The sequence below is a fragment of the Myxocyprinus asiaticus genome, chromosome 24 (genome assembly GCF_019703515.2).
Source record: "Myxocyprinus asiaticus isolate MX2 ecotype Aquarium Trade chromosome 24, UBuf_Myxa_2, whole genome shotgun sequence".
Classification (NCBI taxonomy): Eukaryota; Metazoa; Chordata; class Actinopteri; order Cypriniformes; family Catostomidae; genus Myxocyprinus; species Myxocyprinus asiaticus.
Window position 1 is genome coordinate 13173109 of NC_059367.1, and position 16779 is coordinate 13189887.

The 16779-nt window shown below is 37.5% G+C and overlaps 1 protein-coding gene across 4 annotated transcripts; it reads right to left on the reverse strand.

The window, feature by feature from the left end:
• Positions 1-1880: 1880 nt before the first annotated feature.
• On the reverse strand, positions 1881-14936 carry depdc1a (DEP domain containing 1a). Of its 4 annotated transcripts, none has more exons than XM_051653889.1 (12): positions 14697-14936; positions 13640-13905; positions 13413-13545; positions 13204-13325; positions 12621-12751; positions 12493-12540; positions 10303-10440; positions 8867-9496; positions 7344-7516; positions 7013-7186; positions 3288-3467; positions 1881-2968 (listed from the first exon to the last, which is right to left on the reverse strand). In XM_051653889.1, exons 1-12 carry the CDS (start codon positions 14742-14744, stop codon positions 2825-2827), a joined length of 2187 nt encoding a protein of 728 aa, XP_051509849.1. In that variant the 5' UTR covers positions 14745-14936; the 3' UTR covers positions 1881-2824. The 4 variants fall into 4 exon arrangements, with proteins under 4 accessions (XP_051509849.1, XP_051509848.1, XP_051509851.1 ...); XM_051653888.1 differs by having other exon boundaries at positions 8597-9496; XM_051653891.1 differs by lacking the exon at positions 8867-9496.
• Between the last annotated feature and the right edge of the window lie 1843 nt (positions 14937-16779).

Sequence of the window (16779 nt, forward strand, 5' to 3'; positions counted from 1 at the left end):
ACTTGCTCTCATCTGAAAAGAGGACTTTGGAACACTGGGCAATGGTCCAGTTCTTCTTCTCCTTAGCCCAGGAAAGACGCCTCTGACGTTGTCTGTGGTTCAGGAGTGCCTTAACAAGAGGAATATGACAACTGTAGCCAAATTCCTTGACACGTCTGTGTGTGGTGGCTCTTGATGCCTTGACCCCAGCCTCAGTCCATTCCTTGTGAAGTTCACCCAAATTCTTGAATCGATTTTGCTTGACAATCCTCATAAGGCTGCGGTTCTCTTGGTTGGTTGTGCATCTTTTTCTTCTACACCTTTTCCTTCCACTCAACTTTCTGTTAACATGCTTGGATACAGCACTCTGTGAACAGCCAGCTTCTTTGGCAATGAATGTTTGTGGCTTACCCTCCTTGTGAAGGGTGTCAATGATTGTCTTCTGGACAACTGTCAGATCAGCAGTCTTCCCCATGATTGTGTAGCCTAGTGAACCAAACTGAGAGACCATTTTGAAGGCTCAGGAAACCTTTGCAGGTGTTTTGAGTTGATTAGCTGATTGGCATGTCACCATATTCTAATTTTTTGAGATAGTGAATTGGTGGGTTTTTGTTAAATGTGAGCCAAAATCATCACAATTAAAAGAACCAAAGACTTAAACTACTTCAGTCTGTGTGCACTGAATTTATTTAATACACGAGTTTCACAATTTGAGTTGAATTACTGAAATAAATGAACTTTTCCACAACATTCTAATTTATTGAGATGCACCTGTATATTGTCTCCAATGCACGGTGAGGAGGATGGTTTGAGTGGCCAAAAATTCTCCAAGGATCAGCTGGAGAATTACAGAAATAAGTTGGATCTTGGGGTCAGAAAGTCTCCAAAACTACAATCAGATGTCACCTACATTACCACAAGTTGTTTTGGAGGGTTTCAAGAAAAAAAGCCTCTGCTCTCATCCAACAACAAACTCAAGCGTCTTCAGTTTGCCAGACACTGCTGGAACTTCAAATGGGACTGGATTCTATGGTCAGATAAAACAAAAATATAGTTTTTGGCAGCAAACTCCAGAGATGGGTTTGACGCACACAGAAGGGTAGCCATATGGAAAAGTACCTCATGCCCACAGTTAAATATGATGGTGGATTTTTAACATTGTGGGGCTCTTTTTATGCCAGAGGTCCTGGACATCTTGTTTTGTTACATGGCATCAAATACCAACAGATAAATAATCTAAACCTGACTGCCTCTGCCAGAATGCTTAAAATGGGCCGTGGTTGGATCTTCCAGCAGAACAATGACCCAAAACACACATAAAAATCAACACAAAAATAGTTCACTGACCACAGAATCAAGATTCTGCCATGGCCATCCCAGTGCCCTGACCTGAACCCCATAGAAAACCTGTGGGGTGAACTGAAGAGAAGAGTTCACCAGCATAGACATCGGAATTTGAAGGATATGGAGAGATTCTGTATGGACGAATGGTCTCAGATCACTTTCCATGTGTTCTCCAATCTCATTAGGCATTGTAGAAGACTCAGAGCTTTTATCTCGGCAAAGGGAGGTTGCACAATGTATTGAATAATAGGGAGCCAATAATTGTGCCACACATATATGACAAAAAAAAAAAAAAAAAATAATTTTTATATATATATATATATATATATATATATTATAAAACTTGAGTTGTTTTTGCAATTGTTTGATATCCATTATGATTTTTCTGAATATTTTGAATGAAAGATCAAAACGATAAACAAATAAAGACATTTTTCAGTCTTCTTTGCTCATATTTACCAAGGGTGCCAATATTTTTGGCCACAACTGTACTTTTGGCTGCTTACAGCTGAAAGTGCTTTCAAATTTACAAACCAGCCTATATAAATCAAAGCTCATTTGATTGAGAACAGTTTATTGCATAGAACAGGAACAGTACAAGTATTTGGGTTGATACAATTAAAGTTATAAAACAACAAAATATAATAGATTGGGCTCACTTATGCCTGTTAACTGAATATAATATATAACCATTTATGATGGTATGGATAAATCAATCTATGTCTTTCACTCTTATTACACAAGCTACTGAATTAGTACTGGCATAGTGTAAGATGATGCATCCACACCAATAAAAGAGGAACATCGATAACAAATTGTCAATAAGCAAATAAATCCAGAGATATTTTACTAACTAGACAGAAAATATATACATGTTAAGAAAAGACAACAATAAACTTTGCATATTTGAGATAAAAAAAAAAAAAAACAATTTAAGAAAAAAAAAACAAACAAACAAAATAGTGCAAAATAGCCTACTGGCTAAAACTCCCAAGTCACACAGAAACCAATTATTTATCAATTATGTCTTTAGAATTCCAAGTTTGAGTAAACGCTTTAGTGCATCTGAATACCGAAGACACACACACACACACACACACACACAAAAGATAAACACAGCAAAATGAGAATAAAATGGAATACAAACATAAAAAATTCTTTAAAAAATGTTTAAAAAGAGACTCCATGTATGCAGCATGTCAAACTAATCTGCATTTTCCACGGGCCTGTGCTTTTTACTCACTATGACACTATGAATGACTGAGAGCTCCCAATAACTTACAACAAGAAATCACACCTTAAATAAATAACATTAAAACTCACAGATATTTGTATTGAACACTTCATCTGAAGTTACAGTTCAGATTACATTGAGGTGATCCCCTGTGTTTAAGAGTTTACTGCCATTCTTTCACTTCAATAGATCAACTAAAAAGGTCTTTAAACTCAAAAACGTCACCCAAAAAAAAAATACACCCAAATAACCACGTAAAAGATTTACTCAGTTTCGAATACTGAATGCTTTGGGTCTCTTGATGCTTAACAGCATTGGCGGTTTTATCTTTGGTTTATCTGCAAAAAGCTGAGCTTCACTCTCCGTTGTGGGAAAACGTCTCAAGTAGATATCAGGATATTCCTTCTGAAACTAATACAAAAACAAAAAGGAAAAAAAGTTTAGGAAAAAAGTAAAAGACTTATTTTTAATCAACATCAAGATTGGTGGTTATATGAATGTATAAGGGAAAGTGTATTTTCATGTCCTGTAACTTGTCATCATTTTTAAACACATTTTTTCCTTCACTAGCTCCTTTTAAATGCATATTTGTACTTCATTTGTAACACCGCAGAACCAGTCTCTCAATGAATAGGTCAAAAAAGCAAAATGCATAATACGCTTTTCTGCTGTTATAAAAGAAACTACAGCAGGACATGTATGAGTTGTGAGACGCTTAGTAAATAAATACCAGTTTGAGCTTCTTTTTCTTCTCTTTAACAGACATGCTCTTGTCCTTGATGAGATTCTCTAGCAGTTCAGAGAGAGCAGCCTGAGACACAGAGAGTTTGTGCTCTTCAAACTCCTGAGTGCTGATCTGCCTGCAGAATGAGTATGTCGGCATGGCAACACCAGGGCCTGGGCATGTGGTCTGGCATCAGAAATGCATGCAAATGAATGTTTGGGGAATAATCTTCAAAATAATACATTCATTGTACCAATAGATAAAGAAATCTCAGATTCAACAACAATAGAACTGCACACATTTTTGTTCCAAAACGTATAATTATCAGATATGCAAACTCATTAAGGTAAGGCAATCACTGGTCTAAGTGTTCCGGGGATATTTTTTTTAAAGAATAAACTAAAAGCACCAATTCTAGCGATTCCACCAATTCCATTGTAAGTACATTATTACATGCACATTTTCCTTTGTTTTCACAAACTGAGAGACAAGTCAAAATTATTTATATAGTAATTAAGAAGCATGTTTGTTACTTGGAGTTCTGCAGTAGTGTGTAATTCTGTGCTTAATCCTTTGTGTTGTTTAGACTAGTACCTGTTGATAGGAAGCAGTCATGTGTGCCACTCATTTGTGTTTATTAATTGCACTTTTAATACAGAACTGTCATGAAGTACTTTCGATTTGAGCTGTCCACGTGTTATAGGATTTATATTGCTAATTAAAAAAAAGCATGTTTAGCTGTTTCACTCAAACACTGATTACACAAGCGATTAAGCAAGGCAAAGCGCTGTCGCGGAAGCCCTCCTCGTGTAAAGACCTGTGAGTCCACCAAGCAAGGCATTTTTGTATCGCTCTTATTACTTATATTCTTCTTCGTTTTGTATTACTCTTTTTCTTCTCTCTTGCTCTACTATGTGCTTTCAACATATTCCCATTGTCACTCATAGTTGCCACTCACGCTTCAGACACAGGAGACTAACAACTTGTGCTCTTTCTCCAATTCTTGTACTACTCTCCTCTCTTTCTATCGGTCTTTGGAACTTGCCAGTCAGTTGTACACGAAGCTGACATAATTTCTGCCATTGCAAGCCAATCAGTTCTCAACATCCTGGCCTTGACTGAGACCTGGATTCAACCAGAGGATACAGGCACACCCTCTGCCCTCTCCACCAACTTCACTTTCTCCCACACTCCCTGTCAGATTGGGAGGGGTGGGGGAACAGATCTGCTTCATGTCCAATACATGGAAATTTACTCCTTTGAACTACATGCCATTACTATCACCCTCCCAGTAAAAATCCATTTTGTAGTTTTATATCGTCCCCCAGGTCAGCTAGGAAACTTCTTGGAGCAGATGGATGTGCTACTATCCTCCTCCTTCCCTGAAGATTTTAGCCTACTTGTGGTCCTCTGTGATTTTAACATTCACCTGGACAAACGTCAGGCCACAGACTTTCATACTTTGCTTGCCTTGTTTGACCTCAAACGTCTCACAATTGCAGCAGCTCACAAATCAGGTAACCAGCTGTATTTCATCTACACGTTACAGTACCCCTGACCATGCTCGTTACTCCACTACACACTTCCGATCATTTCTTCTTTAGGTTTAACATATATCTGCCACCTTGCATGTCACACACACTCCTCCTCAGGTGTCATTTTGACGTACTCTCCACTCTCCTTCTCACCTACCTCTCCTCTATGGTCTCATCCTCTCTTCCCTGCTTTATTCACTCCTCACTTGATGTCAATAATGCTACTAACATTATGCTCCACTTTAACATCTTGTCTAGACAATATCTGTCCCCTCTCCTCCAGGCCAGCCCATACCACACCTCCAAACCCCTGGCTATCTGATGTTCTTTGTGAACATCGATCCAAACTTAGGGCTGCTGAAAGACAATGGCACAAATATAAAGACCCAGCTGACCTAAGCAAGTATCAGTCACTGCTCTTTTCCTTCTCTGCTAACGTCTCCACTGCTAAAATATCATACTCTCAAAACAAAATCAACAGCACTTCTGACACTCGCATGGTCTTCAAAATCTTCATAACTCTCCTCTGACCTCCCCTTCCCACATCCTCTCTAACAGCTGATGATTTTGCCACTTTTTTCATAGACAAAATAACAAACATCAGTAGTCAATTCTCCACACCAGAAACCCACAGAAAACCATCACCAACACACAACCCCCCCCCCCCCCTTTTTCTCCCCTCTCTGAGGCTGAGGTCTCTAAACTATTCCTTTCCAGCCACACTTCATCCCATCTCCTCCAAGCCATTTCTCTTTCTATCCTACCAGCACTCACACACATTAACACTTCTCTCCTCACTGGTACCTTTCTCACTACATTTAAGCTGGCTCGAGTAACCCCACTGATTAAGAGACCCACACTAAACCGTGCACTCTAAGAAAATTACAGACCAGTCTCTCTCCGCCCCTTCATAGCAAAAACACTTGAATGAGTCATATTGAGCTAGGTCTCCTCCTTTCTCTCCCAGAACAACCTGCTACACAGTAGTCAGTCTGGCTTCAAAAGCAGATGCTCAACTGAGACTGCCTTGCTGTCTGTCATCGAAGCTCTACAGGATCTGTCGGCTTATGTCAGGTCGATACGGTTAACCACCAGATCCTCCTTTCCACCCTCTCAACAAAGGGCATCACAGGAACTGCACTCCACTGATTTGAGTCAGGTAGATCCTTCAGGATGTCTGGGAGGGAAGTGGTGACCAAGTCACACAGACTAGGTACCAGGGTACCTCAGAGATCAGTGCTTTGGCCCCTTCTCTTCTCTATATACATGACATCACTGGGATCTGTCATTCAGGCACATGGCTTTTCCTATCATTGCTATGCCGATGACACACAACACTACCCCTCATTCCAGCCTGGTAGACATCTCGTGCTGGATGAAAAAACACCACCTCCAACTCAACCTAGCAAAGACGGAACATCTTGTTGTCCCAGCGAACCCAGCTATAAAACATAACTTCACCATTCAGATAGACTTGTCAACAATTACAAAGTCCAGGACAGCCAAAAATCTTGGGGTTGTGTTTGACCATCAATTGAACTTCACAGGCCACATTGCAAAGACAGCATGATCATGCAGACATTACAACATAAGAAGATCAGCTCTTTCCTATCTAAGCATGCTACACAACTTCTTGTCCAAGCTCTTGTCATATCTAGACTGGACTACTTCTGGACTTCCTGCACGTACAAATAAATCTCTGCAGTTAATCCAGAATGAGGCAGCATGTTTGGTTTCCAACAAGCCATTTTTTTTTTTTATCAAACTGCACTGGCTACCAATGGTTTCTTGCATCAAATTCAAGGCATTGATGCTCACTTGCATAACAGCCACTGGTCAAAATCGCTTTCGTGGACTTTCACTTTCACCATTCCTTGCTGGTGGAACGACCTTCCGGACTCCACCCGAGCAGCTGATTCTCTAACTATTTTCAAGAAACATCTAAAGATGCATCTCTTTCGCAAGCATTTGACCCAATTTGCTAAATGAAAACCTCAAATATAGTTATTTATGTTTAATAAATTACAAAATGTGTAATTCATAAAAATAAATTTAAAATATACTTAATATAAAATATAACAGTTTATTTACCAGACAACTAAAGTAAAACTTAAAAACAGGTCCTGTTGTCAATGTTTAGTGTGAGTGATGCCCATGTTATCTGTGTTATGACAGTTGCAGTTTATCAGGGCTCACCAGTGATTTGAGATAGCTGATATGATCTTCCACAGCATTGTGCAGGTACACAGGCACCTGCAGGACCTCCTGATGATGATCCATGAGAAACGAAAGAAGCCTCGTAGCCAAGAGCTCGTCCAGATCATCCACCACCTCACAACTCAAGACACACCTAGAGAATGTCTGAACCAACTGCACAAACGACATAAAAGTAGAACAACTTATTATTGGGATTGTACAATCTGTAAGTTAGATAAAAATTAATGTATAAACATAAGTCTAAAATCAACAATATTCTAAACTTTTAAAAAGAAACTAGATCTATAAAGTCTGTTGGGCTCTTCCTGACCAGAGTACGAGTTCCGATGATGTCATGCAGCCGTGGCATGTCCACGTTTTGGCTCATACGTGAGATCATTCGTAGGAGTAACTGCAGTTTGCGTCGGCTGGTGGGCGGCAGGAGTAATGTGCAGAGCTGCAGGGCCTCAATAGCCACCTGCTCCAGTGATGGCTGCAACAGACCTGGAACGTTGTGATGTGACCCACATGTAAACCACTGACATTAACCGAAAACAAAGCAGAGAACTTACCAAAGACTACAACCATAAACACAAACATACTGAACACACATAATGTTAAACTTTATGTAAACAGTACTAATGATAAATGCACATACAGCACATCAGGGTTCCCACACCTTTTGACCAATGAATTTCCATGACTTTTCCAGCCGTTCATGATGACTGGATAAGGATTTTACAAATCATTATATAGGCATTGCACTCACAAAGAATAATTTCTCAAAACTGAATATATCCACTATAACATTTAAAGGGATATTTCACCCAAAAAAAAGAAAAAATGTATTTTACTCACACACGTTGTTCCAAACCCATATGACTTTCTTTCTTCCATGGAACACACAAAAAAGATGGACAGAATGACAGCCACAGTCACCATTCACTTTGTTTGTATGGAAGAAAAAAAAATGCAATGAAAGTGAATGGTGACTAAGAATAACATTTTACCTAACGTCTGCTTTTGTGTTTCACCTTGGAAAGAACGTCATATAAGTTTGGAACAACATGGAATAACTATCAATTTTTTAATTAAATCCAGATTTTTGTAAATTCCACGACTTTTCCAGGCCTGTAAATCACAATAATAATAAAAAAAAAATCTTAATTTTAAACTTGTTTTTAAAATTTTTACTGATATTTCCATACCCAAGTGAACCCTAATAAGTAAATATCTTACACAGGTAATTCAATTGAAGGTAATTCAATCAAGAAAACTACAGGTTCTTAATAAAAAGCTAATTTGCAGAAATACTAAAACTACAATCCAAGAAAATGTACGTACAACAGGTTAATTGGAAGACGTACGTACCATACTGAAAGCCACACAATATTGCAGGGACTATTCATTCAACAATTAGCTGGGTTGAGTTAAACCATTCCCAATGTATGTCATAGTATTAGTTAGCTTTAAGAGTTACTGTTAGTTTGGCAGCCACAGAAGACACACATGCTCATGCACAAACCTTAACATTAAGCACATCCTCATGGTTTAAATGGGTTTTTCACATATGCATGCTCTTACTTTGCTCAGGACTCAGGCGGCGTGCTAATGGGGCCAAAGAAGGCCGAGCGGGTGCAGGTTTGCTCAGGTCCATGGAGCTTTGACAGCGTCTGCTAATGCTCGGACCAGCCCTAACATCCATGCAGCTTCCATGCAACCTGACCAAACCAGGAGCTCTAAGGTCAATGCTGGATGAACAGTCTGGTCTCATGGTAATTTCAGCCACAGGAGCGTGAATGCTAAAGCTGCTAGCAGACATTTCTCTGTTCTCCTCTATGTCAAATAAGTTACCGATGCTTCTGGGCCGGGCCCTGCTGGGTCTCTGGTTGGTTCGGCGAAGATCTGAAGGGAGTTGGAGGCTTGTGCTGTTGTTGGAAGTTTTAACATTTTGGAACTTTGGATCAGACACACCTGGACAGGAGTTTATGGACATTGAGGATCCCTGGAGGTTTGTGTCTACTAAAAAATCTGTCTGGGATGTTGATTTATCGCTGCCGCAGGACTGTAGACTTTCAGATGATTGGAATAGTTTGCAATTTGAACAAGAATCCACTGAGTTAACTATGATTCTCTCCAGAGAGCAACTTCTGGGCTGATGCCTACCAACTGGGGCTTCCAGATAGCTACCTTCTAGTCCATCTCCATCTCCAGTGCTGGCCCTTCTGCTTCTAAAAACAGGCTGCTGTGCTCTAAGAGTTTCTAATTTAGACTGTTCTTTAGAGCTGAAAACTTCCTTCATGGGCGATTCGGCTTCATCAAAGGCCTCCTTTCTTATTAAGCTCATCAGCAGGCATTCGGTTGATTTGAACAGGTTAACAGCGTTCAGAAGTGGGGCTTTGGCTGGCTGTGGGCAGTTCGGTTCCTCCTGGTTTTTGCGTTTTCCACACTGAGTTTTAGACGTCGTGATGTAGCCACAAATAACTAGCAAAGGACCAGACAACAGAACATAAACAACAAAACAGGCAGGCAGAGACACTCAAGACATGGAACAGAGTAGACAGGGTTAGTCTGAACATTGTATGACACCACAAATAGCAGTGCGGTCAGTACAAACAGCCCTCTGTAACTCAATCATTTGTTCAAACCAAGTACCATGGTAAGTACACCCACACCTCATTGAAGGGATAGTTCGCCCAAAAATGAAAATTCTGTCATAATTTACTTATCCTCATGTTATTCTAAACCCACATTTCAGTTCTTTAGTGGAGATATTAGGCAGAATAGTCACCATACACTTGCATTGTATAGAAAAAATTGCAATGAAAGTGAATGGTGACTGATCTTTTGTGTTCCAAAAAACTAAATAATAGTTTTGTTAAAACATAAGGGTGAATAAATGATGACAGAATTTTAATTTTTGGGTGAACTAACCCTTTCATTTTAATCCCTGAAAACAATTATCAAGAGAAGTTACATCTTTTTTTCAGTCATTAGTTCAAAGAATCAGGTATCCAAGTATGAAGACAAACACTGAAGGACGGTTCACAAACTTGAACTTGAACCTTGAACACTGCTGATATATTTTTCACCCATTTATCTACATTTCAGTTTCTGGGTGACTATATAACAGATAACACATTAAATGATGTATTAATAAACCTGACATGACATGTTTCTTACTTCAATATTCAAGGCAAACATCTTTTCAGTTGTAATGAGACTTAGACATAAAGAGCGTGCCTTTGTATGGAGACAATCAGTCAAACGGACTTGCATTTAATACATACCCAGGATGTTGACAAACAGTTCATAGTACTGATAAGTAAGAAGTGGCTGAGAGAGACTGTAGAAATAGTCGGACACTGTTTTAAACACGTCCCGTTCAAAGCCTGGGTAAGATGGCTGGTTTGAATCGTACTTTGGCCCTTAAAGGTTAGAAAAATAACAAAAACAATTTTCAAATTATTGAAATTGCAAACAGTTTCTCACTAAATTACACTATCATGAAAAGCACCAAAACCACCCTGAATGATCTGCTGCCACTTAAAGGAATAGTTCATTCAAAAATGAAAATTCTCTCATATTTTACTCACCCTCATGCCATCCCAGATGTGTATGACTTTCTTCTGCAGAACACAAAGATTTTTAGGAGAATATCTCAGCTCTGTAGGTCCTCACAATGCAAGGGAATAGTGACCAAAATTTTGAAGCACCAAAAAGCACATAAAGGCAGCATAAAGGTAATCTGTAAAACTCTAGTGATTTAATCCATGTCTTCTGAAGAGATCAGACCATATTTATATATATATCTCCTTTTTCACCATAAACCTTGACATCAGCAGTCTCCTTGGCAATCCATGCTTGATTACACTTCCTAGCACTCTGCACATAAGTCAAACACTAGGAAGGGTAATCGAAATCATGATCATGCCTAGAGACTGCAATGGCAAGATTTATAATGAAAAAGGAGTTATATTTTGGTCTGTTCTCACCCAAAACCTATTGGATTACTTCAAAAAACATGGACTGAACCACTGAAGTCATATGGATTACTTTTGTGCTGACTTAATGTGCTTTTTGGAGCTTCAAAGTTTTGATCATCATTCACTTGCATTGTATGGACCAACAGAGCAGAGATGTTCTTCTAAAAATCTTTGTGTTCTGCAAAAGAAAGAAAGCCATACACATCTGGGATTGCATGAGGGTGAATAAATTATGAGAACTTTCATTTTTGGGTGAACTATTTCTTTAAGGGTACTACAGTAATACTAAATTTACTTCTTGTAGTTTTCTTTAGGTTTCTGAAAAGTTTGAAGTAAATAATAGAATGATTCTCAAGTCAAAGATACTAGAAACGTTTGATTGTAATTGTTGTAAATGATTGCATTTTTATGTTGTTTGTTTATGTATTTATATTCAGTGTTGGGCAAATTACTTAAAAAAATAGTAATCCCCTACAAATTACTTATCTATAAATTGTAATCAGATTACTTTACTAAGTATTTCATTGGAAAAGTAATCACATTACTCATTACTTTACTTTTACGTTACTTTTTAAAACACTTTTCCGCTCAACAAATTCAAAATAATGTCTATATGTTTTCCTTGTTCATTGTTACACACAAGTCATACACTCAGCACCTCACATTTCTCCTCCACAATGACACGTTACAGGGCCATAATTAATTGATTCTACATAAAAAATATATTAGAAATAAGCATAACCGGGCCTGGGTAGCTCAGCAAGTATTAATGCTGACTACTACCCCTGGAGTCGTGAGTTCGAATCCAGGGTGTGCTGAGTGACTCCAGCCAGGCCTCCTGAGCAACCAAATTGGCCCGGTTGCTAGGGAGGGTAGAGTCACATGGGGTAACCTCCTCATGGTCGCGATTAGTGGTTCTCGCTCTCAATGGGGCACATGGTAAGTTGTGCGTGGATCGCGGAGAGTAGCATGAGCCTCCATGTGCTGCGAGTCGCCGCAGTGTCATGCACAATGAGCCACGTGATAAGATGTGCGGATTGACAGTCTCAGAAGCGGAAGCAACTAAGACTTGTCCTCAGCCACCCGGATTGAAGTGAGTAACCGCGCCACCATGAGGACCTACTAAATAATGGGAATTGGGCATTCCAAAAAAAAAACAAAAAAAACTAGAAATAAAGCATAACCCTATAATGTACTTAAAAGTAATTAAATTAATTGAAATTCAGTAACTGTAATCTGATTACAAGAAATTAAAATGTAATGCATTACACTACTTTTTTAACTGAAAAGTAATTAGTTTATAGTAATTTATGACTTGGTAATTGGATTACACCCCACACTGTTTATATTGTATACTGTCTATTTTTGGTTGCTGCCTTGCTTGGCCAATTCTCTCTTGTACAAAGAGATTCAAATCTCAATGGGACGAACTTGGTTAAATAAAGGTTGAATCAAAAAAATTTTATCAATAAATAATACACAGTTTAAACTTACAATTTGCTAGACACTTCATGGCAGACAAAACCCAGTGTGGCAAGTCCTCTGTGTAGGGAAATACAATTCAAAATCAAAATGTGATGTTGACCATCAACTAAATAGATATAAATGTATATGCAGCCTACCTGTCTTGTCCTCCAGTGAAACAACTCCATGTTTATTGACTTTGGTCATATTATATACAATGAACTGAGGATTTACTTGGGCTGGATCCAAAACATCATCAAGAGACCTTGTTCCCAACAGCTTCTGCAAACTGACCAATCAAAATAAGATCAGATTCATGTAAAACATCATGAAGAACATGGTTTCAACTCGTCCCTTTAGACAATCATCTGTGTCCCTCACACACATACACCATTGCGAACAGTTAGACCCATGTAAGGCAATAAAAGACATATTATGAGTGATATAGTTTTGAGACTATAAACACTCTTTCTTGTCAAGCAGGATCAGTTTTGCCTTCACATTTCAACCCACTTATTACACTGCAAGCTCATTCAAATAATTTATAAAATCACAATTTCTGTTAAATCAGACCAGTGACCTTAATGAAAAAAGCAACAAGGTTTCTTTGTACATGTACCATGATACTAGCAAGGGAGTAAAGGACTGCAAACAGAATGTACTTTTCGTGCAAAGCAGAGAATTTCAACGCATGCAAACTTCAGCACAGATGACAGATGGTGTGGGGGGAGGAAGACTTACTGTGTAAGTGTCACATTCTTCCAGATCACTTGAATGTCCTCCTCCGTAAGCTCTCTGCAGTGCTCGGTCTCACCCGAGGCAGAATCTGTAGGAGATTCGTGTATTTCTGGATCCACATTTTCCTGTGTGAAATAGCAGTGACATTACAAATCCGAAATAACAGATTTAAAATTTCACATTCACAATCAGTGAGGAGCAGCAAAAATTACCAAAATTTCTTTGTTGAATTTCTTAGAGCCCCTGAACTTGAAGAAGCCTTCCTTGTCCATAATAGATATGCTCTTCTTCCTCAAAACAGGGGCGCAATTAGGAATGGGCTTCAGTGGAGATGTTGATGGAAACCTGCAACACATTTTTAACAAGATAACATATTAAGTGGCTCTCTCCTAATAAAGCCTTTTCACAACCCTTCCTAAAATATCCATCCTTTCCATACCTGTATAGATGGCTGTTGTCTTCCAGGTCTTCCATGCCCCATCTACCTTTTACATCCTCAATAACATGATTCTTCAAGAACTTTTGCAGCAGCTGGACAGTCTGCTGTCTTGTGACCTCAGGTCCAAAGTTGCTGTTGTTCTTCAGGAGTTCGTGTAACCAATCCACAGCTGCTGATGCAGTAAAACAGTTCATGTAAACCCTGAAGTGCTGCCGGTGCTTTTTCAAGGGCATCCCTGCCCGGAATAGCTTAGTAATTTCATTCCACTGGAAAATAAACATAATGCCACATGAAGAGCTTGCCATCACTTTACTCAAAACCAAAAGCAGGGATACAAACTCGTGAGCATCACAGCAGGTGTATCATTTCTGTTGATTTGTTAGTTGTATTTAAAAAAAAAAAAAAAAAAAAAAGCTTTAAGTTTTTAAGCCTCAAGTAAACCTTTAACATGATTTTGAAAAGGAAAATGTAGAAAACTTCACCAAAGAATTTGGGAAAATTAGCTTTAGAAAAATGACTTTAGCCGAAAGGCGAGTAGTTTGCATCACTGCAAATTGCTTTTAGAAAGTGCTGGTCCAACAAACAAAGTAGAAAGATTTGAAAAAAAAAAAAAAATACTGATTATTGAGCCGGACAGAGAGAACAGTCCTAATGCTACACTGATAAACATTCTTCAGTAGACAAAAAGAGCAAAGAGCAATTTATAGTTATTTAAATATTTTAAATAACTAGAAAAACTGTGGAAATTTCCATGACTTTTTAGGATTTTTTTTATTTATTTTTTATTATTATTTCCATGCCTTTTCCATGCCTGGAAATCAACATTTTAAAGTCGTCTTTTCAATGACCATGGTTGTGTTACACACAAAACTTTTCACAATGATAAACTTTATAGAGCACTTCTCTAATTACAGTAGAAACTCAAACTGCTTTACACTGAAATGAACAGCTAAAATATGTTTATGCATTAACAGCAGACACGTGGGTCATTCATCTTGTAAACTAGTGTGACATGTAACCAGAAAAGATTTTATCAGATGAAGTAGGGAAGACTTACCAGTTTAGTGGCCCTGTATGGACCTGGAGTGACGATGTGAGAACTCATTGAAACGTTCACGGATGTATCCAACACCTATGCAGCTGTTTTCATTATACCCACAATCAAGAGTTCACTGATTTATACAAGTCATTCGTACGCTATATTTAATACGATTTCTGAATATAACAATAGAAGGGTTGCTAAACATTGGCTGGCCGCTGATTGTGTAAACAGACAATCCAAGATTGATTCGGTGAATTCTGTCCACACACTAGTTTGAAATTACGATGCAACGTCTCCGAAGTTTGTGATTGGGTGGCTTGTTCTGTCACATGATTGATAGCAAGACAGCCATTGGTTGTTCTTTGTTGACAGAGTTTGGATACCGAAATAATGGTCTGAATAATATGAGGATCAAATCTGCACACCAATTTTAAGAAAAGACTGTTATTTTTTTTTGTTGGTTTTACAAAACGGGCATTCATGTGCAGCTTTCCTTTTCCGCATTTCATAAAATAACTTCCATAATTATCAAATTATGATATTGTTCTTAGATTGCACAGGCTTACCTTTCCCATAATTGACAACACTATTAAATTTTTAGCTCTTCTTGGAAAATTTCGCTTGTACAAAATCAAGGTTTTGTGCATTAAACCTGGCCTTATTTTATTTTGCAGAGACTTAAAGATGTTTTATGACTCATTGATTACTTTGATCAGTGAGAAATCTGTTAAAGCATCTCTTCGAAAAATAATAATAAAAAAATAAAATAAAAAGAATGATACTGAACGAGGAAAAGAAAAAAATTGCATAGGAAAATAATAATAATAATAATAATAATAATAATAATAATTATATATATATATATATATATATATATATATATATATATATATATATATATATATATATATATATATATATATCATGTAAAGTAATATTCTGAGTTCAATAAAAGTTAAGCTTGTAAGTTAATAATATTTATGACCACAAAAATGTATTTGGACTCTTCCCCCCTTTTTAAAGAAAAAAGCAAAAATCTGGCTTACAGTGAGGCACTTACAATGGAAGTAAATGGGGCCAATTTTTGAGCATTAAAATACTCACTGTTTCAAAAGTATAGACACAGGATATTAACAATATGCATGTTAAAATGATTTTAGTGTGATAAAATTGCTTACCTTTTCTGTGCAATGTTATAGTCAATTTTACAACTTCATTGCCATGATGATGCAATGTAAACAAACAATAAAACCTTAAAATTACTGTAAAAACAACAACTTTACAGCTCAAATAATACATGAGTTTTAACAGAAGAATGAATGTAGTTGTTTTATAAAATGATGAGCTTCACACTTCTTTAAACCCTCAAAAAATTGGCCCCAACAAATGTGCCTCATTGTAACCTTGATTTTTTTTTTTTTTTTTTTTTTTTTTTTTTTATAAAGAAAAGGAGGGACGATTCAAAATACATTTTTGTGGTAATCAACATTATGCCACAAATGCTGTCGATTGAGCTTAACTTGTATTGAACCCAAAATATGACTTATTATTATATATTATTATTATCATTAAATGCTTGTGAGGTGTTTTTTCTGTCACTCTAAATGTTCGTTTTCCAAGACATGCAGAGGTAAACTGGACCTGGCAGATCACATTCAGACAGCTATGACACACTGCAATTTTAAATGATACAAGCATTTAATTGTTATATGTGTAATTCTGCTTAATTTTTAGGTTTCAGCTTTTTAATAATTTGTGTTAAAATGTGTAGCTGACATGAAATTTTCAACAGTGACAGCTTGTATTATAACACATAATCATAACATTAAAGAAAATTACAATTGTACTTTTTAAAATTAATTTCTCACCCTAAATTTTTTAGAGGCTATAAATGTGATTAAAACTTTTATAAACGGAATATAAAATAAAACATACACTTTCACATGTATATGTATAGGCTATGTGTGTGTGTAGTGGCACCCCTTCCCCCTTCAACACTCACAAAATCTACTCACATTAACTATAACACAAATGGGTGAATGACATGAAAAGATGGCCAGAGGCGTCCTACAGGGATATTTTGAATGACTGTAATGAT